The sequence below is a fragment of the Phalaenopsis equestris genome, unplaced genomic scaffold (assembly GCF_001263595.1).
Source record: "Phalaenopsis equestris unplaced genomic scaffold, ASM126359v1 Scaffold000434, whole genome shotgun sequence".
NCBI classification, from domain to species: Eukaryota; Viridiplantae; Streptophyta; class Magnoliopsida; order Asparagales; family Orchidaceae; genus Phalaenopsis; species Phalaenopsis equestris.
The window spans coordinates 210,195-237,024 of record NW_018164875.1 but is presented as its reverse complement, the minus strand read 5'-3'; the positions used below and the strand labels follow the sequence as shown (position 1 = coordinate 237,024).

General features: G+C 36.9%; 1 protein-coding gene across 1 annotated transcript in view; it reads right to left on the bottom strand.

Moving 5' to 3' along the window:
* Positions 1–1,718: 1,718 nt before the first annotated feature.
* LOC110027642 (nuclear pore complex protein NUP58) overlaps positions 1,719–26,830 on the bottom strand; it is a 36,174-nt gene continuing 11,062 nt past the window's right edge. The window contains exons 4-6 of the mRNA XM_020729155.1: positions 19,571–20,168; positions 2,677–2,717; positions 1,719–1,977 (exon numbers count right to left, since the gene is read on the bottom strand). Of these exons, the coding sequence (XP_020584814.1) occupies positions 1,939–1,977; positions 2,677–2,717; positions 19,571–20,168 (678 nt within the window). The 3' untranslated portion in view covers positions 1,719–1,938. The remainder of the gene's footprint in view (positions 1,978–2,676; positions 2,718–19,570; positions 20,169–26,830) is intronic.

Genomic DNA, 26,830 nt, shown 5'->3' with positions numbered 1-26,830 from the left:
ATGTTATTTATTTATTTATTTATTTATTTTGGCTCTCGAGACAGTGTCAGGCGTGCAGGGGGCAAAGGGAGAAACAGAGGGGGTAAAGGAGTCATGGGAAAGAGAAGGTGGGGATTTTGACTAAATATATTTTTATATTAATCTTTGTATTTTAAATTAAATTTAAGTCTTCTACATATAAACCACATAAGTTTTATGTATTTATATATATATATAATAACTAACTTTTATATTTAGGTAGATGACACTCAAGATTGTAAAATTATATTAAAAATGTCATTATTTTCAGTAAAAAGTGTAATGCCAGTTTTGGATGCTTGAGTTTCTACAGGGTTATGAATATAAATACTAAATTTTAGATATTAAATATGTGAGTATGTAAGAATAAAGTGCTATGTATGTAAATATCCCGAATATTTAAAGATTCTGAAGTACATTGTTAAATTATTTCTTAAGATTTGATCTATGAAGAGTTAATCTCAAACTAAATATCTATTTGAAAATTTATATTTTCAAAGTGGGCAATTAAAACTTATATATATATATATATATATAATAGATCATTCAAGTAATTATGATTTAATTTAATAACATGTATGTCCTGATGATTGAACTTTTAATTGAAACATTGACATTGAATATTTTCTTTAACTAATTCAGTTTGATCCTATTTTATGAATTTTTGGTACAATGCCATTTAATAGGCAGCTGCATTGTCAGTTGGAAGTTCCCCTGACCTAAGTTCGATTGCCATAGGGACAGATAGCGCATTATATATTTATATTTATATATTTATATATATATATTATTTATTTCTTTGCTCCACCCACTCTTGCTTTAAGGAGCACTATCAAATCAATAAGATAGATTAGTTCAGGTTATACATTATTTATTTATTTATATTTAAATTATAGAGCACAAATATTTACATTTAGGAATCCTATGTAATTTTTTCATATTTTAATATAATTTATGAAAGATCATTTGATGAAGAATACCATCCATACATAATCTCTGCATTTAATATGATTAAAGCATTGCACAAAACCAAAGATCACTAGCGGTTTTAAGTAGGGCTGTAAGAAGAACCCGTTCTTCGCAAGTAACTCGGATTTAACTTGTTAAGTACTTCGTGTTCGAATTATTTGTTAGAAACTTGAATTATAAACGAGCCAAACACAAATAATTATATGTTCAATGAAATTAACTTGTTTAAATTAATTAAAAAAATAAAAAAAATTATGTATATTATTTATATAATAATATATATCTATATATTTATATCTAAATTTAAATCATCATAGTTCTACGAACATTTAATTCTACATCTTTTATTGTATTACAATGGTTCATGTTTGAATCTAACACACTCTTTATTTTCCTAATTAATTTAAACGAAATAATTTCAAGCTGAACATAAACATTTATATCGAGACGATCAATAATACACTGTTAACGAGTAATTTTGAACATAACAAATCAAAAACAAAAAGACCAAATGAGACTTGTTGCTTACAATGAAACTGAGCCAATTTCGAGCAAGCTAAACACGGGCAAAGTCTGAGCTCGCTCAACTCTAGACAATTTTATATCAATATATTTTATCAAAAAAATTAACAAACTGCAGATAATTCAATCATAAAACATATAAATAATCAATGGGATCAGCCAACAAAAGGGTACTGGAAACATAGAAATAAAAAATAACAAAAATCAGGGATATAAAATTAAAATTAAAAATATAATATGAAAATATTATGAAGTAAAAAAAAGGAAGCAAGAACTAAGAGCAAAAGCTCCATTCCGTTAAGTCACAGTAATACATGAGATGTGGCAACCAACCTCTTGTTTTGGGGAAGCTATCAGACCTTATATATATGCTGGGCCATAATTAGGGCAAATTCGAGCGACGGCGACAATGCGGCATTTGTGCTGAGTTCATCGTCTAGTGGCTCGCGACTTAGGCCTGGATGATTTCTGCGAGTTGATGAAGATACATATGTGAAATGAGAAGTAGAAATAAAGACAATAAATAAAAGGGAAAATGCAATTCCCTTGTATTTACTGAGAAGTAGAAATAAAGACAATAAATAAAAGGGAAATTTATATACATGCAATGCAATTCCCTTGTATTTACCTATCTAACACCTAAAATTTGTTATTTGCATTTATGACACTTTGGTGTTATGAACCCATGCATGAAAAGGTGTGCGACACTTTTAGAAAGTTAGCGGTAGCAGTATGTTTGATGTCATATTAAAGATTAGAAGGTTATGTATGTAAATATGAAAGCTTAGATATTAGATACGTGAATATGTAAAAAAATTGTGATATGTATGAGTAAAACATTGAATACTTAGCTACAATGACGCACAATTGCTTTATCACTTGAAAGCTTAGATATTAGATACGTGAATATGTAAAAGAATTGTGATATGTATGAGTAAAACATTGAATATTTAGCTACAATGACGCACAATTGCTTTATCACCCACTTAGAATGTTCAATCGAGTGCCAATTGACCAAAAAAAACCAGGTGATTTTACAATTTCACTTGTTAACCACGCAATGCATGAAATTGCAATTTAAAAAAAAGAAGGGGAAATATGATGATTTTATTAACACTGGGAATATGAATGCAAAAGGAAATGGACAGAATGAAAAGAATCACTTACAGATGTTGCACCAAAGCTAGCCCCTGAACCAGTTGCAGCGCCTACAAAACAAATGAAATAGAAAGCTTTGAAAGGAGCAAAAGATGAAAGAACAAGTAGTTTATAAAGTTTTATTTGTTTATTTATATGATAACATTAAATCCGACGGATATAAATTTATCTAGGGAAAAAAAAAGGTTTAATTAAAATTAGGAAGATTAGCGTACAGACCCCTAAATTCTTATGTATTTACATATCTAACAATTAATCTTCAATTTTTAAATATATACCACCTTACTTATGCATGAAAAGCGTACTTTTCTTTTTAAAAGTTAAAATGATGGTATCTTTTATGTGATATGAAAGATATGTGGTAAAAATGTAAAAAGTAAAGTTTACGTGTTAGATATGTAAATATATAGGAATTGCGTGCAATATATGTAAATGCCCCCTTAAAATTATGAGAGAGAGAGAGAGGTGTCGTTTAAGCATTTTTCTACAAGGGATAACAACAAATGGAATAGTCCAGCAGAGTAAACGCATAAATCAAGAAACTATAAAGTTTCTAAACAACAAACAAAAAAGTTAAGAGAAACTAATTCAGCAAGGAAAAAGAAGGTTAGGAAAAAAAGGGAAAATTCCAACCGAATCCACGCATACATCAATAAAACTATCAAAGTTTCAAAATCAAATTCATCAGACTTCAGAGAATTGGTGAAAACCTTGAATAATATCACATGCAAGCTCACATTCATGAAAGGATGTGACGTCAGGGCTTACAGAGGTACTGTAGCTGCTAGAGTACAGCGAGAGTCGCACCAAAATAATCTCATTTTACTTTCTTACGCTTTATTTCCTATTATTCTTATTCTTTTTTAATCATTTCCTATATATGTATTGTATTAGGATTTGGAAGTCCGTTTTTGGCGTGAGTTTGTTTAAGATGGCTGCTGGAGTCCGTTTCTCCCTTCAAGGGTTGTATCCGAGGGATTGAGTGCTGCCCAGGCTATATCTCTCCCGATGTAGTGATTTTCTTCCCCTAACCCTCCGCATCCTACCCGCTTTGCTGCCTCGCATTCCCCCTCGCTGCAGGTCACCCCGAGAACAGGTCTTTTTCTGTTTTTCTGCAATTTCCTCACCGTTAAGTCCTCTTCCTCGCTGCCCCTGCCCAAAACAGCCTTCTTTTGGCTGTCTGGCAACCCATCACATCCCCCATCACCGTTCCAAACCTCGATCCTCACTGTTATCGCCCCCAACCCGCAGACAACCTTCCTGCCATCCTCCCAGCCCACACAGCCCTCCTCAACAAATGCCGCGCCCTTCCCAGCCTTCACGCAGCCTCTCCCACCGGCTGACCAGCCACCGGCCAGCTTTTGGTCGCATCCTCGATGCAGCTGTCGCCGTTTCCCCCCTGCTGCCATCAACCTGAACAGCCCTCATGTATCGTCCTCCGGCTGTCTAAGATACCGGAGTTAATCCAAACCACAATAAATACAAATATTATTGTTGAAATTCAAAAATATTACAACGAAGACTCATCAAACGGGAAATAAACAAGCAAACACAGCAGCATACAACGGCTGGACAGTAGGTGGGTGGTGGATTGGAAGGTTGCGGCAGCCGCACGAAGGCTAACTAGCTGTAGGCTGGTGGTTGGTCATAGTAGGTTGTACGAGAGAGTGGGGACTAAGGCCGCAGGTGAGGCAAGATATGCGATTACGGACAGCAGGCTGTATGGGGGAGTGGGCCACAGCAGCAGATGGGGGTAGGACGTGGCTGCAACAGCGGTTTGCTGGGAATAGGGAGACAGGTGGTAAGACAAAGTGAAGGCAGGGAGGCTTGCAGTTGGGCTGCGGCTGGGATTGACGGGAAAGGAGCAGGGAGGTGTAGGAGGGAGTTACAGTGGTGGAATAGTGCAACGGGCTGCGGCTGGGTTTGACAGGAAAGGTAGTGGTGTAGGAGGAATTTACGGGAGCGGAATATTGTGGTGGGCTGCAGCTGGTTTGACGGGAAAGAAGCAACTAGAATGGATGATGGCTTACGGCAGGGGGAGGGATTTGGCGCTGCAGACAAAGCAGGTCTGCTGTCTATGGGCCGTTTCCGCGCGCGCATGTTCGAGGGCCCGTTGCAGCCAGTACAGTGGCTGCAGAAGGGAGGTTGTGGAGTATGGCGTGGATCGAGGATAACTATCCACTCGGATCGAGTTACAGCCGGAACACATCTCGAACCCTAGGTGAAGATCATCACCTCGAATGAGTAATATCCGGAGCACTTTCTCGCCCTCAGATACAACCCTAGAAGGAAAAACAGCAGCCAACGGCCGGTTGGACAAAAATATAAAATCTAGAAGGCAAAAACTGAATCCAAAAACAACAAACATATTTATAATAGGTATTAGTCGTTAGAATAAGAGTGAATTAGAATAGAAAGGAAATAGGTAAAGGTAAGGAATGGAAATAGGAAAGGAATAGACGTGGAAGCAGTTTCAGCCTGTATGGAAGGGAGTAAAATATGAAATTGGGAGAGGAAAGAGGTGGCAATTCCAGCCCCCATGAAGGACAGCCAGTTCAGCACCATCCAGCAAGCTTTGTGTCATTCTACTTGTCCGGCCCTGGGAAACCACCACCTTGTTTTCTGATTTCCAACCATCTTTTCCACCCTCGCACCACCTTCCTAGCCCTCATCGACCACCACTATCACCTGGGATCCACCCCTATAGAGTTTGTGTCATGTCAGTTGCTATTTTCTATTTCAGTCTCTGATTGTAACCTTTACTTGTTTTTTAGTAATAATATTTGCTCTCCCTATTATGATTTTGGTTAACTATATATATATATATATATATATACATTGTAAAAGTAAAGAGACTTGTCCACTCTTGTCGTCCTACTAAGACAATAGCTATTCTTAAGCTTTCACTTGAATTAATATAAGCAAATGGCTATCAAACAAAAATAACAAAATTGTTTATTTTCATCAACTATATGAAATCTGGCTAGGAGTTTGGTTTCATCTGTCTTCATAATGGGCGTCCATACAAGAAAAACAGGGTTGATAGAAGCTTTTTAGTGCCACAAAAAGCTGCAGTTTCACTTTTATAAAATATGAGGACCACAAGCACACCTAACAGCTTTACGTTAGTATTCCTATGAGTCAGGCCAATTTTTATAAAAACTTAAAACCCTCCAGAAGCATCAAAACCATCTATTATGAATATCCTGATGCATGACTAAGCACAAACACATCAAACCTTGTCCTCCACCTTTAGCTTTACTTTTATAATGAAAATAAATGTGGTCAAACATGAAATTTTCCCCTTCAAGGAAAACAGTTCATCTCATGGTTGAAACAGTCGCATAAGAAAAATCTTCGAATGAAACAAGCGGAATAATAAAAATGAATGGCACGCAATATCATCCTTAACAATTAGCCTACCCCGACTATTTAGGGCCAACATTCATTTCTATTGATTTTTGCATAAAATGTTAGTTTAGGGATTCTTTTTGCAGGAGTTTCAACCATGCTAACTTTGGTCTACTACTTTTCTTTCAAAATATTTTTAAATCAATTATATCTACTAGTCTCATTTGCATGTTTTCTACCTTCCTTGTACCTACACAAATGCATAAGTTTACTTTTCAATATCTTCAAAAGGTGATACTCTCACTATTCCTTTATAGCCTCAAGGTATTATGGTAATGAAATACTCCTAATGCGCATTTGTTTTAACACTTGTTCGTTTTAAACACTTAAATCTAAAATCAATAAGTTGTATTTTCATCAACGTCTCCATTCTTTCATATAGTAGATCCAAGATATTTAAACCTAATCTTAGCCGCTTATCTTCTAATAACTTTCACTTGTTCTAGCTTTTCAACAACTTCAACAGATGATTCACCACTTAAAATATAAGAAAATATCATGTAACAAAGTACGTAACTTTCTAAATACCTTAATGGGCATTTTTAACAAATAAAAAAGATACAGACTAGTTGTAAACCTTGATAAAATTTTATTATAATCTTTGGTCACCTACCTACTTCTAATACGCTTCAAATTCCAAAATACACATCTTTAATAACTTCAATATACTAATAAATAGAAATTTTATTTTATGCACCCCAAATGAATTTTTACTCGATCATTTGCCATCTCAATATCAACAAATGCATGCAACTAATCCAACAACAACAATAACAAGCCTTTATCCCACTAAGTGGGGTCAGCTACATGAATCTTTTTTCTTCATTGCGTCAAATTGAGTGTCATATTTTCATTTAATTCTAGTAAATTATGATCAACCGACTTCAGCGTTAGATTGCAGACATTGAGAACGAAATTCAATGAGAGACTACCCTCAACTGTGATCTGGAAAGCTGACAAAGAGAACGAGGAGACATGAAGATGAAGCGAGAAACACAGAGACAGTTCCTACCAACTTGCGACCCCCAAAAGTGACAGATTCTAGATTCTGAAGTTGAGAGATTGTATCATCAAGTGGCCTCCCCTTATTACTATCCAGCGAAACTAATCCGTAAAGTCTGTCACAGCCAAAAAATGTTGCATGTGTCACGGATTTGAACATGTGAAAGCAGAATGCACAACCAGGGGAGTGATCTATTTCACGGAAAAAGGCATTGTTGAAACCTGGGGTAATGACACTGTAGACATTAAACTGCAATTCAAAGAAGAACTCTCATCTGATGAAATCTTCTCCCGTGGACCTCCCCGTAGATACATCTTTCCTCCATGTGATCAAAAAGAACATGCAATTTTTTATGAGCTTGTTGTTTCTCCTCTCCTAGAAGATGGAGAACTCTTTGTTGAGAAATAAAGGTCACACAGACTAGAAGATGTCGGAATTTAAAATTTCAACAGATAAACATAATTACAACCAACTGATAACATCAAAGGAAGCTACACTTCCAAACCCCAACCCTAGGGTTCCATATAAAATTTCATATTTTCATTTAATTCCATATATAATGGTGCACCTCCAACTCAGATTATGCCCAAACAGAACAAATTTTCAGGAGATATGCTCGCAAGCGGGAAAAACTTCTCAGATGCTTTTGTAGCCAACGCAGTCGCCAGTGGGATCCAGGAACGGTCGGCGAGGACCAGAATCTTCGAAGAATGAGGTCGAAGCTCCCTTAACCCAGAGACACTGACGCAGTGCTCGGGGGAGGACTGATAGGTCCTCAAGGGATGGGGGTTGTAGCACCTTCCTTTCTCTTCCATCCTTTCTTTTTTTCCCTTCTTTTCTTTTACTGATAGGTCCTCAAGGGATGGGGGTTGTAGCACCCTCCTTTCTCTTCCATCCTTTCTTTTTTTTCCCTTCTTTTCTTTTTCTTTCCTTTCCTTCCTAGGTCTTTTTCTAATTTAAAACATTTTCTAAACTAAAATCTAATTTTTATTCTTCTTCCTAATTTAAAAACTTTCCAAAAGCCGAAATCTGATTTTTATTCTCCTTCCTATTGTAAAACATTTCCTAAAAATTAAAATATAATTTTTATTCTCCCTCATAATTTAAATCCTTTCCTCAAATTTGAAAATTGAATTTATTCTCCTTCTTATTTTAGTATTTCCTAATAGGGTCAAGTCTCTTTATAAATAGGAGATGATGCTTGAAGTTGGGGATATTGTTTTGATATATGAATTCAAATTTTAAACTTGGTATTTTCCCCGACGTCAAGGTCATGCTCAGGCTGTCCCTCGTACGAGGTGGTGAATATCTTCAAGGGTCTGAGTGGTACTTTGGTTGTATCTCAACCCCGCAGAGGCATTTATCTTACCATACTCCCATTTCGCTGTCGTCATACTTCTTCCAAAGAAGCTCCACCACTCCCACCCTTCCCCAATCGCCTCAAGTCCACCTTCCAGCCCCAAACTTGTTGTCCAGCAACTCCAAACCAGTTTTCCAACCCCACAACCAGCTATTCTGTAGCTAAATTTGCCGCCCAACACCCCATCTTTGTTGTCGCCACCCCGCTAGCCATCCCGTTCCACCTAGCCAACCTCCACCACCCTTTGGCTGCACTTTCGAGGTGTTTGTTTGTGTCTTTTCATGTTTTAGTGATGTTATTTTCAGTTTGTGTGTTGCAATTATATTTTCCCATTAAAAAAAGTTGCTTTTGTGATTTGGACTTTTTCCTCTTGTATCACTATCACGGATATATTCATTTCGCATTTTGTCTCTAAGTGTAAAGCCACTCATCCACCTAAGCATTTTTCCTCTAAGCAACACTTAACTTAGGGTCTGTTTGGGGCAGCTTAAAACTGCGGCACCGTTTTTGAAAACGCTGCCTTTGTGTTTGATTCGCACGTTTTGCTTGTGTTGGCCAAAACACTGATTTACAGTGTTCTATTATTTTTATTAAATGCGGATCGCGGGTATAACCCCACGATCCAGCGTTCGACCGAAGCATTTACGCCCCTGCCCTCAAAACTGATCCCCCTAGGGCTCTGCCGAAGAAAGCCGATGCTAATCCCTGCCAAAGGAATCTGAAGGAAGCCACTGCCAAAGGAAGCCGCTCCTACCTCTCCGCTGCTCATCCCTGCCGAAGGAAGTCGCTACTCAGCCCATGTCGCTGCGCTTCTGGTCCATCCATGTCTCTGCGCTACTCATCCCATGTGGTTACCTCAAGAACCAATAAAACAAGCACAGCTATCATGGCTGCCCTTCCATTCCATGTCTCTGCGCTTCTGGTCCATCCCCATATACTTTTCTGATGCTTCGTCAATGTTTAGTATCTTGCATCTGCTTTTAATAATTCATTTTGAAGCACTTATTGTTTATGCTGTTATGCATTTACTTCTATTTAGAATTTTGAAACTTTTTTGTCGAATGGATGCTTTAAATCCTGATTGTCATTGTCCTAATGCTTTGTTGCAGTAAAATTTCCTTATTTAAGTTTAAACTTGAGCGATTTACCTCTGCTTTTTTTGGTTCATGCTTCATTTACAAATTCCTTTTGTGAGAATGATGCAAGTAAAATTTAAGTGTTAGATATGTAAACACATAGGAATTTGGTGGTACGAGTGTAAAAATGAAAGTTTTGATGTAAGATATGTAAATCCATAAGAATTGAGTGCTATATATGTAAATGCTCCTTTTTTTTATGTGTTGGTTTAATATATATATTTTTTTCCCGATAGAAATCTGAAATCCTCAAATATCCTCTTACCTGATGGGCAGTCTGTAGATGACATGAAAAATTCAGTGAGGATTGGTGCATATTTGTTTGAAGAATTGTAAATGTGTAGTTTTACTGTTAATAGGTTTGTAGATAGACTCCCTTGAGCGGGGAGTATATTTTTTTTTCTTTGAATTGTTATGTAGTACTTTTTGGATTTTAGTGTATTGAATGTGTTTCATTATATTACTCTTGCGAACAACTCTACTGTACGCGGCCAAAATGGTCATTTTTTCCACAAACAACTGCAAATCAACTGTTCTTAAACCGCAGAAATCAAACAGCGTAACAGTTTATTCAGTTCAGGAGCAAAATAGTTATTTATAAACAGCTGCAAATCAGTTGTTTTCCAAATGCACAAACCAAACAGCCAGCCAGCTTATTTGGATCAGCTGCTCATCAGCAGATTATCAGGATCAACTGCTTATCAGCAAAAACTGGATAAGTTGCAAGTGCCCCAAACAGACCCTTAGTTTAATTTTTCTCTTTTAAATGCCAACATTCTGTGTGATAGAGCATTGCATGTCTCACCACCATCTTATAAAATTTTCCTTTTAGTCTGAGCGACGATTTACTATCACACAATAGGCCCGAAGCATTTCTCCACTTCAACCAATTAACTTGAATTCTACTCATGATATCACTATCATTATGAACAATAGACCTGAGATATTTAAAGCCTTCACACCTTTTAATAATTTAATCACCCATAATTACAACTTTGACACTAGAACTACTACTATTAAAATTACATTCTATGTATGCAGTTTTATTCTACTCAAATAAAGGTCTTTAGACTCCAATGTAAACCTCCATAATTCAAGTTTTTCCTAAGCTCTTTATTTAGTCTCATCCACAAGAAGGATATCATCAGTGGAAAGCATACACCAAAGTACATCCTCCTGTAAATGTCAAGTAAGAGCATCCATAACGAAAAAAAAAAAGATATGGACTTAAAGCCGATTCTCAACGTAATCCATCTGAAATAGAAAAATATTTGGTCAATCCTCTTTCTGTTGGAACACAATTAATAACTCTAGTATATATATCTTTAATGAATTGAATATAAATCATATCGACATCTCTTTTCTCTAAAACTCTCCAAAGAATACCTCTTAGAACCTTATCGTAAGTTTTTTCTAAATCAATAAAAATCATATGTAGATCCTCTTTTTTTTTATAACTATATCTAACATAAATTTATCAATTAAGTAAATAATAAAATAATTAGATCATAAATCTCTGTAGCTTAAAATAATTATGATTAGCAAGCCTGACATTGGATGCCCAAAAGAGCCATAAGTTTGAGTAGCTGATACTAAACACAGTCTGATAAGAGGATCTCAAAATTTTCAGATAAATAACCTGCCTCTTGAGTTGCGCCTAGTGATGGAGGTCCAACGTATCAGAGCTGAGAAGCTTTTGAGCTACTCCTAAAGGACCAAATGGAGTCATTTGGCCAGTAAAATCAATGGAGCAATGTAACCATTGACAGATGATCACACGAGAAAGATGAACCACAGTGTGAGAAATCACCTTAAGATCACTTGGGGAAAGAACGTCCTAAAATGAGATCCAGGTACAACCCGAGAAGAAGGCACCTCTCCTGATTGGGTGTTATCCAAAATTGCCCAACCTGCCATAGATTTTATCCCAGAGCTTATTCCTCACATATTTACGAGATATACTCGGATGAGTATGAGCGAAAATAATCAACTAAAGATTTGATGGCTCAAGACTTGGTTCGTAAAGATATCCATCCAAATGCAGCTCCAACTCAGATTGTACCAAAAGATGATCATAATGGATACTTATTATATCAAAATGTGCTTTGAAATCAAAATGCCTACATGCTTGACTTGTCGAGAGTACAATGTTTCTGCCAACTTCGACACGATCCATTTGGCATTATACTACAAGGAGTCATAAGCTTCAACAGAAGAATTTGAAGCTCCTCCTACCCAGGAGACTGACGCGGGTGTCTCATGCACATTATCGAGAGCATAAAGTCCTGCGCATGAGCGAGCAAAGTGCTACTTGCCTTGATCGTTTCAGTTAGGGCTTTCCTGTGTTAAGAAGTGGTTGGTCGGCCCGTGGGTCCATTCCTATTTATCCTATTATTATATATGTGACTTGGGAAGTTTAGGGTTAGTGATTCTCATGTTTCTATTCAGGCAACCATTGGTGTCCCAATTTCTCCCTTCTATGGGTATCTAAAGGCAAGTGGTGTTTCGGCTATAGCTCTTCTGAGTCGGTGATCATCTTTTAATGGTCGAGTGGTACACTGGCTGTAACTCGTCCCCAATAGAGTATTTATCCTTGACTTCTCATCCTCTGCAGTTGTAGCCTTTCCTCACTGCTGGAACCATTGGGTAGCACTCTTATTGTCTTCCTGCAACTGCAGACACCAACCACCACCTCATTCACCTATTGTCATCCTTTACAGCCACCTCCCACTTTATTGCCACTCATTCCAACATATTTGCATTTCCCTAGTGTTATTGCAGCCTAGGACAACCCTTCCTTTGTTGTTCTGCAATCCCACGCATTCCTTGATGCTGTCACCGTCATTACCATTCGTTGTCACAATTGCGAACAACTGTTCCCGACTGTTTGTTATTGTTCCAGTCCTCCAGCAAGCCTCAGCTTGGCATCTGTTAGCCGCCCAACCTCTAATTTCCCCACCGCAGCCCACCACAACTTCCCCTTCCACCTCCTACAGCCATCCACCACCTGATTACCTTTCTCCTGCAGCCCACTCATCAAACTGACCACCGCCTTTGAATACATTTAGTTGTGTTTGCTTGTGTTTATTGTTGTATTTTCTTGTCAAGCGTGTGTGGTTGTAATCATATATTTATTTTTCAGTAATAATATTTGTGTTCCCATTCTTGTTTGGGTTAACTTCGATATCAACCCAAGCTTGTAATTGATGATTATTAATCATGAACTCAAAAAGAATATTACATTTAGAATACATTTTATTGGCCTTCTCCACCTAATCATAGTGCATCATAATGCACTGCTCTCCACCTCCTACCTCCCTTTGATGAGTTTTTTCTTTCAAAATTTTGAACTCTTATCTTATGTTTACCTCATTAACTCTTTACCAAAAGTTTAGTTTATTTTCAATAAATCAAATTTATAGAATCCAACATGACTTGTGTTTCTAATAAATCAAGTTAAAAAAAGTTATTATTCTATCTATATATCATTCACAAATAACTCCAAAATACCTTTATAACATCCTATTATGCATCTAACAAGTTGATTTGAGATGAATTGCAACAAGAAAACTTTGACCTGTATATTTTTAATCCCGATTCTTATGATCATTTAAAAACGTTATACTCACCATCCCAAACATGAAAGGTCATATAAATACATATACTAGTTTCTCGAACTTCAAATATTCAAAAACCAATCTCAATTCCAAGGGCTCAGGCACTTATGACATTTCCTCGATTCAAAAAACATAATACTCATTATTAGTTGGTCTTACAAGAATACTATTCATATCATCTAGGTTTTGCAAATGAACTTGACGATTATGCTATGCCAGTAATAATCAAGTCTCTTGCTAAGCAAAGCCACTTATGCTTAAGGCTATTCTTAAGCCTACAACAAAGGTTATCCCATGCATATAGTTGATATTCACAGAGCCTCTATTGCTACTATTATTTAGATTAGAAAATATGTCAATACATAAATTTTAGAATCCCCGCAAGACCATTCTCAAGATATATATTTATAGGGTGTGCACTCGATCATTTTGATGAGTTTCATTTGTGAATTGGTTAAAGTGATCATTTTCAATTCTAAAATGTAAGAAATCAAAGCAAACCTGTCCCACAACAATAACAACAACAACAAAGCCTTAATCCCACTATGTGGGGTCGGCTACATGAATCCTTTTTCTCCATTGCGTCCTATTAGTGTCATATTTTTTAGTGTCATATTTTTATTTAGTTCTAATAAATCAAGATCATTTTTTATACAATAAGCCCAAGCATTTCTAGGTCTATCTCTAACTTTCTTAACATAAGTCGAACTTAAAACATCTACTCTCCTAATCGGATCATCAGATGGTCGACGCTTAATGTGACCAAACCACCTAAGACGACTTTCTCTAATTTTGTCTGTCACAGGAGCTACAACCCTATCACAAATATATTCATTTCGCATTTTGTCTCTAAATGTAAAGCCACTTGTCCAACTAATCATTCTCATCTCGACAACACTTAACTTAATATTTTGCTTCTCTTTTAAAGGCCAACATTCAACGTCATAGAACATTGTAGGTCTCACCACCGTCATATAAAATTTTCCTTTCAATCTAAGCAGTACTTTTCTATCACACAAAAGTCCCGAAGCATTCCTCCATTTCAACCAACCAACTTGAATTCTACTATTAACATCCCCATCTATATCACCATCACTTTGAACAACAGACCCGAGATATCTAAATCATTCACACCTTTTAATAATTTGATCACCCAAAGTCACACTTATGTCACTAGAGCTACTACTACTAAAATTACATTTCATGTATTCAATTTTAGTTCTACCCCAATGAAGGTCTTTATACTCCAATGTAGACCTCCATCAAATTTTTCTTGGGCCTTATTCACGAGAAATATATCATCATCAAAAAACATACACCAAGGTACATCCTCCTGTAAATGTCCAGTAAAACCCTGCATAACTAAAGCAAAAAGATATAGTCTTAAAGTCGATCCCTGATGTAATCCAATAGAAATAGGAAAATATTTGGTCAATCCTCCTTCAGCTCGAACGCAAGTAACAGCTCTAGTATACATATCTTTAAGGACTTGAATATAAGTCATATTAACACCTTTCTTCTCAAGAACTCTCAAAGGGATATCTCTTGGAACTTTATCGCAAGATTTTTCTAAAACAATAAAAATCAAAAATAGATTCTTCTTATTATCTCTGAACTTTTCAATAAATGTATAGCTTCTATAGTAGACCTGCCTGGCATAAATCCATATTGAATATGAGAAATTTTTGTAATACGTCTTAACCTACATTCAATTACCCTCTCCCATAATTTTAAAGTATGACACATCAACCTAATTCCTCTATAATTTGCACACTTTCGTGCATCCATTTTATTCTTAAAAATGGGTATCTAATTCCTCTATAATTTGCACACTTTTGTGCATCCATTTTATTCTTAAAAATGGGTATCAAAATATTCTTCCTCCACTCCTCAGACATCTTTTTAGTTTTTAAAATAATATTAAACAGTTTATTAAGCCAAGAAACTCCCAAATCTCCTAAACATTTCAATATTTCAATTGGAATATCATCAGGTCCTACAGACTGTCCACCCTTGGTTGTCTTTAAAGCCTCCTCAACTTGTTTTTACTAATGTGACGGTAAAAATGAAACGTTTTATTATTATTAATAATTATTATTATTAATTTATTATTATTAATAATATTAAGATCACTAAGGTCAATCGTATTTTCAAAAACTTCATTAAAAAATTTATCTAAATAACTCACCCACCTATGTTGAATATCTTTTACTCAGAAAAGCACTTTTTTATTTTCATATTTAATACACTTTCCTTGAGTTAAATCTTTACTTTTCTTTTCTCTTTGATTGACTAGTTAATACATATATTTTTCACTCTCCTTAGTATCTAATTAATTATAAAGATCATTAAAAATAAAATTTTTAACGTCACATATTGTTCTTTTAGACTTCATGCGGGTAGTTTGATATTTTTCTCAGTTTTCTAAACTTTTACATTTAAACTAATTTTTATAACATAACTTTTTATATATTATTTTTTATTGCACATTATTATTCTACCACCAACTATTTTTATTTAAAGAAACTTTTTCTTTGATTCTCCAAGTACATCTTTTGCAACTTGTTTAATAGTGTTTGTTAATTTATCCCACAGCATTTGCTTTTTCATGAACATCCCAAATTTTGAAATCTTGAATTTTACTCGTAAAAATAAATTTATTTGTCTTTTAATTTCTTCTATCTAATTCTACGATGATAAGTCCTAGTATTCTTTATTTTATAACTCTTTATTTTAAAATCTAGAACTAATAAACGATATAATCTTTACAATATCGACGATCTCTTCTTTTCATAAGAAAATAATCAATTTGTCTTTTATTAGATCTATTCTTATAAGTAATAAAATGTTCATATATTTTCTTGAATAAATAATCAGTATTAAAAAAATCATACGCTAAAACAAAATCTAAAATAGTTTTACCTTCTTTATTAGTCACTCCAAAACCGTAGCCACTATGAATGTTTCCAAAATCTTCTACCACTCTACCGACACGTCCAATTAAATCTCTTCCAATAATAATTCTTTCTTCAAGAGGTATTATTTGTATTAGGTCTTCTAAGTCATTCCAAAAATTATTTTTAGACCCTATATCTAAACCAACTCTAAACCAACTTGAGGAGCATAAAACCAACTTGAGGAGCATAAGCACTTATAATTAGGGGTGTAAACGAACCGAACACGAACGAACTGAGCTTGTGCAGCTTGTGCTCGTGTTCGGTTCATTTGAAATTTAGTTTGTTTGAAATAAGCTCGTGTTTGAAATTGTTCGTGAAGTCACTGTTCATGCTTGTTTCTTAACGAACGAGACAAACGTATATTAATATATTATTATTATTAATTTATTATATAATATATTTATAAAATTTAATTTTTTAAGATATCGTAATTTTTTATATAATTATTTTAAATTATTTTATATTTCAAACAATAACGATTCGAACACGAACAAACGTAAAAAATTGTTCACGTTTGTCTCGTCTACTTATCGAACGAATCAACACGAAGTCATTGACGAACCAAACACGAACTGTTTGCGAACAACGAGCTTTTTGACAGTCTTACTTATAATATTAAAAATCTCAGTATCAGTGATAATCTTAAGGGCTATAATTCTATCTCCAACTCTATGAATTTTTACAACATATCTTTCAAACTCTTATCTATAATTACACTTACATCATTTCTAGTGCGACTCTTACCAGAATACCAAAGTTTAAAACCTAAGTTATCAATCTCTTAGCCTTTTTGCCAACCCATTTAATTTTTTGAATACATAAGATATTAATCTTTCTATGAATCATAAAATAAACTAATTTTATTAATTTATCATTGAGAGTACATATATTCTAAGATCATATCATAATATTAATTTCACGAGTTTTATGGACTAACTTCTTTACCCGCATCTGTCTGTAATGTGGAAACCCTTACTTATTTGACACTACACCCGGATGTCTATACTTCCACTATATTCAGGCTATACAGCGCATCGCTTCCAAGAGACGGCCTAGCACTTACACAAAGATCAAAAGGATTCATGTCATGATTTTTTTCAACAAGTTTTACGCTAGCTGTCGACTACCTAACACAACTATCTACTTTTCACATCCGGACTTGGGACCGACAATGACAGTATTAATTAAACTTATCCCAAAAAAAATAAAAATCGATTAGCTCCATTCATCACCGCAAGAACCAAAGTTGCAATAAAAGAGCAATGATTGAAAACAATAACCCTTGAACCCACTCCCGCTATTGATGATCCATCGTCTGCATTTGAGATCGTCAATCATCGTTCAATTATTGGATTTAATCAAGAAATTCCCCTACTTTAAATTAGTTGGACAATGTCGACCAAATGGAGGGTCTTATGATGTGAGAATGGTTAAATGTCTTGTTGAGACAGCCGCTTCACAACTTAATTGTGAAAATGGAACCACTGATAAGAAAATCTAGGAAGAGCTTATTCCAAGTTTGAAGGTGATTTCAAAGCCAAATCAAGAGGCTGTGATGGGAGAATCAATTTTGGAAAAGACGTTAAGCTCTTGAGAATAAAGCAAGAAAGCTCGAGTTACTTGATAGCGATGAGGACGGCATCAAAGCGACAATGATGAGGCAAATGTTAGTAATCACAACGTAGAAAATAGAGAGGCCTTTGAGCCACCAAACTTAGCCAAAAATCTATTGTTATTTGATTTATAAGTAATTTGACTTCGTTGATAAGAAAACTGTATCAAAGATCAAAAGCTATATAAATTAGAATTGAAACCAATAACCAAATGAAAACAAAGTGCACTGCTATATGGAGGTTATCCAATGGCGGGCTATAAAAATATTGGCAACTTGCTCTAAAGAAATGCAAGTTAACTTCATGTTACCATTATTACCACCAAGAAATTACTATTGGATCAATTTTATAGCACTAATCATATGAGGATGCATTATATTCTACTGTGTGTTTATATTGCACACGTTAAATATTAAAGAGATCATGAACCAAGTCAACAACATCATCTTCCATATAGATCAACTTCCTAGAAAAGGCTTATGGACACCATTTCATAAGAATAGTTCGTCGGCCCTAGAGAAGTTGATGCAACATAAGGAGTCATTATTTCTGGATTACTCTAATAGTTCTTCGGTCCTAAAGGAGTTGACACAACATAAAGAGTTATTATTTCTGGTTACTCTAATAGTTCGGGCTATTTATGGATTATTATTTCACTTTTAAGTGTATTTTAATTTTCAAGAAAACAATGAAATTATATATTTTTTATATCTACAAATAAGTTTGAATTATTTTAATTTAAATTTGTAGACACAATTTCTATAAATAAAAGATAGATGTTATTTTGACAAGCAATAGTAAATAAAAAATTAAAATATCATCTCAAATCTCCATAGATGTCCTATCACATCCATTCAAATTATTTCTTTCTCCATCAAAAATCCCCAATTCCCAAGCCATCTCTCCACCATAAAATTTGCCGTCTCTCAAAATCCTCCTTTCCCTCACTCTCATAATAAAACAGAGTTTTTGAACCCCTTTTTCTTTAAGAAAATAATTTCTGGATAGATCATTTAAAAATTTTCATCTAAAAATTGGCATTTAGACCAACTTTACATCAATTGATGACATGGAAAACTTCAGCTAAATTACCTTGTCAACCCAAATTTCATTAAAAGATCCCAGCAAAAGCAAGATAAATTAGGTCTGTGAGGTCCCTTAAATGTGCAGCTGAGTGTTCAAAAAAAAATTATGTATTGATGCGTCTACTAGTCAGTTCTATCATCCGAAAATTTTAAACCATGACGATAATATCTTCCACTTTTGATATCATGGAAATTATTGCGGCTAGTCATGTTTATTGTGTATTCCAAATGCAACCGCTATTCAATAAATAAGTTTTTACGCTTCTTTTAAGAGAACATAATGATTTGAGTTAAAATTCTTAAGCTCAGCTTTCCTTAACGATATAGGCTACTCTTCCCAACTTTAAACCTCACCGGAGCCCCTCTCTCTAAACAAGGTTAACCAACCTCCTCTCCCTCTCAGCTTCAAATCCCCCAAACTCTCTCGCCTCGATTGCACAATTTCATTACTATTAGAATGTTAGAAGGGAGCGAAGACAATGAAGACTTGCAAACTTGAGATAAAAAAATTCAGGGCAGCAATTCAGGTCTATGCTATCACTTACAGTCGCAGAAATTGTGAAAGGCATAACCATCTATGAAACAAGCAAGTAAATTCTTCGCCTGTAGGTTTCACTTATAGCCCAGAAAAGTCAACCCAACCAGCGCATTTTAAAGCTCTATTTATGTATCCTAAACTGTATAATCCATTTCTATAGCAGTAAGCAAATTTCAGCCATACCAAGTGTAAGCGAAGGTGTTGAAAATAGCGAGGAACTTCCAATTGCTGGACTAGATGCCAAAGATGGCGTACTAGCTCCAAAGAGCGAGGAGCTTCCAATTACTGAACTAGATGTCAAAGATGGTGTACTAGCTCCGAAGAGAGAGGGAGTCTGACTCGACCCAAAAAGAGATGTCGTTGGAGTCCCAAAACCTGTTGATTGCTGTGAAACCCCAGTTGAACCAAAAAGGCTAGAAGCTGGAGTAGACATAGTGGGGTTCGAGAAGAGAAATGAAGATGTTGTAGCCGCTGGAGTCGAGGATGAAGTACCAAATAGTGAAATTCCGCCACCAGGAGGACCCGAACTTCCTGCAGTTTGCTGAGGAGCACTTGATGCAGGAATCACTGCACTAGCGTACAAACCAGTACCGTGAGTTGTTGGCTGTGCAGAAACTGCAGGCAAGTGTAATGTTGGATGAACTCTTCTAGCAGCAGCTTCCTGTTTAGCAGTTTCTCGTCTGTCAGCTTCGAGAAATGGATCATTGCCATCACCACGACGCCGCTGGTCAGCGAGATAAACAGCCTTCATAGACTCAATGTATTGATGGAGTCTTTCTACCTATGCAGATACATTTTGTTGGAGTCATCAAATAATCTTTAGAAATACCAACAAATATCAATGAGAAGGAAATAATTTCAAAGCAAATCAACATTATAATGAATAAAAAATATTAAAACTAATGAGATATGAATATTTGTACTATATTTACGTTGATATATAATTTGAAAATATGGGCAAACCCTTCTCATTAATAAAAGAAAAGAAAATATAAAACATTTATAGAGTTATAGAATTAATAAGAAAATAAAAGAATACAACAGAGGAATTATAGGATTAAAATGAATTTATAAAAGAAGCTAACAATGTGTTGAAATATTTAAAGATGTTCGCCTTTTAAAAATATTGAGACCCTTCTATCAGTGACTAGGATCCATCCAAAAATAAGCTTAAGATAACATCTTGAACTAGATTGACTGATAATCCTTGGATGAATTTGAAATACAATTGTTATTCTATACTTGCTAAAGTGTTCCAATGAGTTGAGAGTAAAAAAAATATATCAGATGTCTGCAGGGATATTTCGAGGGAAATAAAGATTCAAGAGAAAAAGTTAGCATTAGAAACCCCAAAGATGGAAGGAAATTGCATTCAAATGCAAGAGGAAACATATAATTGTAAAATAGATAAGCATCAACCTCCTGCACATGACACGATATGTCGAAACTTGAACCCAAATGTGAAAGAGAAAAATTGCTTGTACATAACTAAGAAAAATGGTCCATTGAAAAAAAAGCTATTTTTATGGGAACAAGAGTGATGTCGGAACTGGATAAGAGATAACGACAACGCACAAACAAACTTTTATTAGTACTGAATTAGGGTTACAACACGACTCAAATGAACAAAAGAAGTACAATAATAGACTAATCTGTGGTTAGGGTTGTAGGAAGAAATCCGAAGGCGGTAGTGGAGCGAGGTGAAAGGGAAAGGTGGGAAAGGTCAGATGGTTGTTTGATAGGTTAGAACAGTGTTTGGTGGGTTGTACATGAGCTGGACAGCAATGGTCGTTGCAAGAAGGTGTGGCAAGATGTGAGTAGATGATTTGAAGGGATTGGCAACCAAGGTGGTTGTAGGGAGACGGAGGGTGGGTGCTAGAATGAGAGGACTGGATGGCTGGACAGCAAGTTATGGTGGTAGTAGAGGTGGTGGCAGAGCGGTGGAGGGAGATAGGGGTGACCAGCGGCTAGGGAAGAGGTAAAAGAAGGGTCGGGGAGAAGATAGGACGAGAATGTAAAGATACAACACCACATCGGAGCAGGATACAGCTAGAGCACCACCTGTCGTCGATACAGCCCTAGCAAGAGGGAAAGGACTCCACAGAAAACAGAAAACATCAATTTATAGGACTTCATTAGAGAAATTTATATGATAAATAAAAAAGGAAGCTCCGACACAAAAGGAATGGGTGGGAAGGCAATGATACATAAAAGTAGCCATTAAAACTTCCTAAATGGAGAAGAACACCAAAGGAAGGGGCGGCAGTCCCGCCTACTCTAGAGATCGCGATTCGGTTCACGATCCCGCCTTCGCGACTTTTCCCCCGATCCGATTTGGAGGATTTTTGGTCAGTCGGTTTGGCTGGCGTGTTTTAAGCACCATGCGCTCGACGCTTTTTAACGCTTTAAAAAGCCTTCCAAATTCACTTAAATCATTTATAATAAGAAAGAATGTCTCTAAGAATAACAAATTGATAGAAATTGTTATTAAATTAAAACCATTATAAAAGAGTATCCATTTAAAGAGTCATGTCCAGCATATCATTTCTCATGAAGGTGACAACCAGGAGATGTGCAGAAATGAGAGTCATAAACAACATAAAATGAGAAAGGATGAGACATTTTTCCAACTCCTATGCAATGAGAATCATTCATACTTTTGCCCAACCAAAATTCAAATGGTAAAATGTTATTAAAATACTTGTTTATGAATTTATTGGATATGGATTCAAGCATGAAAAAATGAGGTTTGTGAGTTTAACATGTAATAGTAGTGACATGGGAGCTTAGGGGTCTAGCTTGGCTGAACCGACCAATAGGTTCAGTTGGGGAAGAGGTCTCGATCTAGCAGGAGGTTGGACTAACCCCTCTCCCTCTTCCATCGGGAAAAAATCTGCGTACGATAGACGTACGCAGCGTTGCGTGCGATATTGGGGTATACCGAGGGTACAAGGGGGTTACATCCACGGTATAAGCCCTTGTAACCTCCCTGTAACCTCCCTGTAACTTACGTGTAACCTCTTAATATATGATAACAGAAGCGTGAAACTTATTTTAGGGTACAGATAGGTTACAACAAGTTACAGAGAGGTTACAAGGGGTTATACCGTGGATGTAACCCCCTTGTACCCTCGGTATAACCCTAATAACGCACGCAGCGCTGCGTACGTCTATTGCACGCAATTTTTTTCCCTTCCATCGGGTGGAAATTACAACCCACATTGCCCCCCCTTCCTTTTTATATTTCCCGCCTATATCTCTATTATAAATATGTGTGTTTGTTGTATCTAGGGTATATTCTATAGTTTGGTTTCAGCTCTTTGCCTATTGTCATCTTCCCTTGCTAAGGTTGTATCCAATGACGGGTGGTGCTCCGGCTTATCCTTTTTTGAGGTGGTGTTTATCTCTTTGACTCCCTCCATGTTTCTTGTCTCCCTACTTGAAGTCGTCGACCACCTCCCCCTCCTACCCACCAGCCCAGTCGTCGGCCCTTCCTTCCTCAGTTTCCTGTTGACCCACTGCCTTCCGGTTTGTTGTGCACCCGTTGTATCATCGCAAACCCCACCGCATAATTTCAGCTTGTTGCCGACCTCTCTCACCGCCCTACTGAGTCTTACAAAAATTGTTGCCCCTCTAGGTCGTAGGTGCCCCTCCCCTCTTCTAAGCCTTCTCGGATCACCTACACTCCCTTTCCTGCCACACCGCCACCGCACTCCTCTTCCCAAGCCACCCTCACCAACTCCTACCTTATTCCAAGCCACTCTCACCCCTGACGAGCCCAAGCAAGGAATTGATCGTTATTGTGTTCCATTTTTTTGTTCTTGTTTGTCACATGAATGTAACTCATTACTGAGTAATAAAATTTGCTTTCATATCGATCTTTCGATTAACTATAGTATCATTTTGCATCAGAACAAGCTTAATCATAGCTCTCTCATAGAGCTTCCTAGCATTCGCCGTATCCCCCTCACCAATTTTTTTTTTCTTTCCCATCCTCAACCGCCCCTTCGAAACTCAAACCTTAGTCATGCTATCATGGAGAAACATGCCAGAACCTACCCGAGATAAGATGTAGATGGAGAATTGTCGGCTTCAACAGAGAGTCGCAGAGATTGATGATGGAACCCAGGGGAAGATTACTCTAAACCATGATCTAGAGAGTCGAATGAGAGATAAGGATGAGGATTTGAATCAATTCCATAGGGAAGACATCAGCGACGAGGAATGATCACGCCGCTTCGGAATTCAATATCAAAGGAGACCAAGAGGAGAGCCCGCATATGGAGGACACAGGATCTTCGACATCAAGGTGGATCTACCATAGCTATCTTAGTTTGATGAAGTTATGGATCCAGATAATTTTAAAGACTGGTTACAAGTTTTGGAACGAATCTTCGAATATAAGGAGGTTCCAGAATATGAGAGAGTTAAAATAACAGCTATCAAGTTGAAAAAAAATGTCTCTATGTGGTGGATAATTTACAGAGAAGAGAAAAGAGAATATAGTGATAAGATTACGAATTGAGAAAAAACAAAAGCAATGCAGAAAAAATACCTTCCACCTCATTATCGTCGGGACATGTTTCTGAAACTTCACCACATTCAACAAAGAGACCCTTCAGTATGGGAGTTTATAACACAATTCGACCAATCACCGATGAATTGTGAGCTGCTCAAGCTAGAGGAATACACTATAGCCCGGTATCTTGGGGGTTGAAGCCTGCTATTAGAAATGTTGTGTAGTTCCAGTCATATTGGTCGTCGAGGGATGTTCAAACTTTAACCTTGAAGGCGAAAAGAATAAAAATAAAGCAGGCAACAATCTTCATTCAGGCAGCAGTCGTCAGTCAGACAATCCCATACAGCTACCGCAACAGACAAAGGTATCCTAAGAGGAGTTAGCAAGACATGAAAGGGGGTGACAAAACAGATCAGAGTAGAAAGAAGCTGAAAAAGGGAAACTCCTCCATTACAATACCTGCCAAGAGATATTTTAGGTGTCATGGCTACGGACACATAGGCTTCAACTGTCCCACGAGCCGAGTTGTCACATTCACAAATTACAGCGTCGTCAATGAAGTGGAGGACAAGGAGTCCAAGTATTGTCCACAGTAAGAACTTTAATTCAAAGATGATGAGGGAGAATTGTTAATCATACAGAAAGTTCTGCATTTAGAGTCAGACGAGATCAATGATGGCTGATACATAGTATCTTTCACACCAAGTATACGATAAAGGGCAAAGTTTGCAGTTTGATCATCAACGATAGAAGTTGTGAAAATGTAATGTCCACGATGATGGTGAAGAAATAGGGATTGGCCACACAGAGGCATCCTCGATCTTACTCCCTTGCCTGGTTGAAGAAGGGAAGAAAGATACGCGTGGATCAGCAGTTCTTGGTCTAATTTTTAATTGGGGATCAGTTGCAAGAGCAAATGTGAAGCTATGTGGTTATGATGGATGGACGTCATATTCTGTTAGGGAAGCTTTAGCAATTCAACTGCATGAATCAATATGATGACTTCACGAATACGTACTCTTTCAAAAAGGATAAGAAACATATCATGTTGTTACCTGTTAAGGATGCAAGAGATTGCGGCGATACTAAGGAAGTGTTAGTCCCAAGGGCCACCTTCATGCAGTCAGTTCACGATGATACAGTGGCATTGGAATTAGTCCTATGAGAGGGAATTAAGGAGGAGAGTGAGATATCAACGTCACTACAATCACTATTACAGAACTTCTAGGATGTGACGACCAATAGTCTTCTAGAGGGATTACTACATTGAGGAACATTCAACACATCATTGATCTCATACCAGAATCAGAGTTGCCAAATTGGCCCGCCTACTGATTGAAACTTGTAGAGCACGAGTAGTTGCAGCGACAGATACAGGATCTCGTCACGAGAGGGTTGGCCAACAAAAGTATGTGTTTGTGTGTTATCCACACCATAATAGTTCTCAAAAAGAACGGTTTGTGGTAGATGTGCATTGACACTGGAGCCATCAACAAGATTATCATCAAGTACCGGTTTCCCACACCTCACCTAGATGAGCTATTGGACCAGTTACACGGAGCCACCATCTTTTCCAAGATCAACTTATGCTATTGGTACCACTAGATCCAAATGAAGCCAAAAGACGAGTGGAAGAACACTTTCAAGACACTAGATGGTTTATACCAGTGCAATGACAAAGGCTTCTGGAGGGCTATGAGGAAAATTAGGCATTAAGCTTCAATTCAGTTCCACATCGCACCCTCAGACGGTCGGTCACAAATAGATAGTAAACAGAAACCTTTGAAATTAGTTGCAATGCTTTGTTGGGAAGATATCAAGCAGTGGGATTTGATTTTCGCTGAGGATGAGTTTGTGTACAACTGATTTGTAAGCCAAACCACGAGGTCGCACCTCATTTGAGGTTGTCCAGGCACAGCCCGCTCACTCCACTGCATTGATACCTCTCGAGCCGACGTCAAAGAGTAGTGAGGATGTTGATGAACAGGTACACAAGATTGAGAAATTCCACGAGGAAGTCAAGAAAGATATCACTAAGCAGAATAGCAAGTACCTAGCACTGATGAACAAGACAAGAAATAAGGTGACTTTAAAAGGAGATCCAGTATGGATCCGGTAGAAGAAAGAAAGATTTCCAGTAGACACATTCAAAAAAACTCAAGCTCTGAACAGTGGATCTTTCAGAATACTTCTGAAGTTGAATGATAATACATATAAGATCTACATGTCATGAAACTACAATATTTCAGCCACGTTCAATGACACAGAGTTGACGCCCTATTATGAGATTTAAAAGTTTCGACGGATAAATTCAAAGCTCCCCAAATTCTGGAAGGCTGACTAAGCTTGTATGAACCGGCCAATGGGTTCAGCAGGGGAAGAAGTCCCCGTCCAGCAAAAGGCTGGATCGGCCCCTCTTCCCCTTCCATAGCTCATAATTCTCACTTTTCTTATGTAGTTTATTGCCTATATCTCTATTATAAATAAGTGTGTTTGCTAATTCTAGAGTTTATTCTAGTTTGGTTTTAGCTTCCTGCTTATAAGCATCTTCCCTTGCTAGGGTTGTATTCAAGTACAGGTGGTGCCCTGGTTGTATCCTGCTCCAATGTGGTGTTTATCTCTTCGAATCGCTCCATGTTTCCTGTCTCCTTGCTCCAAGGCACCATCCACCTACCCCTCATGCCCACTGACCCAGCCGCTGGTCCATCCTTAATTTCCTGCTTCCAGCAGCAGGACCGTTGCCTTCAAGTTTGTTGCACTGCATCAAACCCACCACATCCTTCCAACTTCTTGTCGACCTCTCCCACCTGCCTACCAAGCCTCACACAATATGTTGCACCTCCTCTAGACCATAGGTCCCCCCTTCGACATTTGAATCTAATTTAACAATTTTTATTTTATTTTCTTCATTAACACTTTTAATT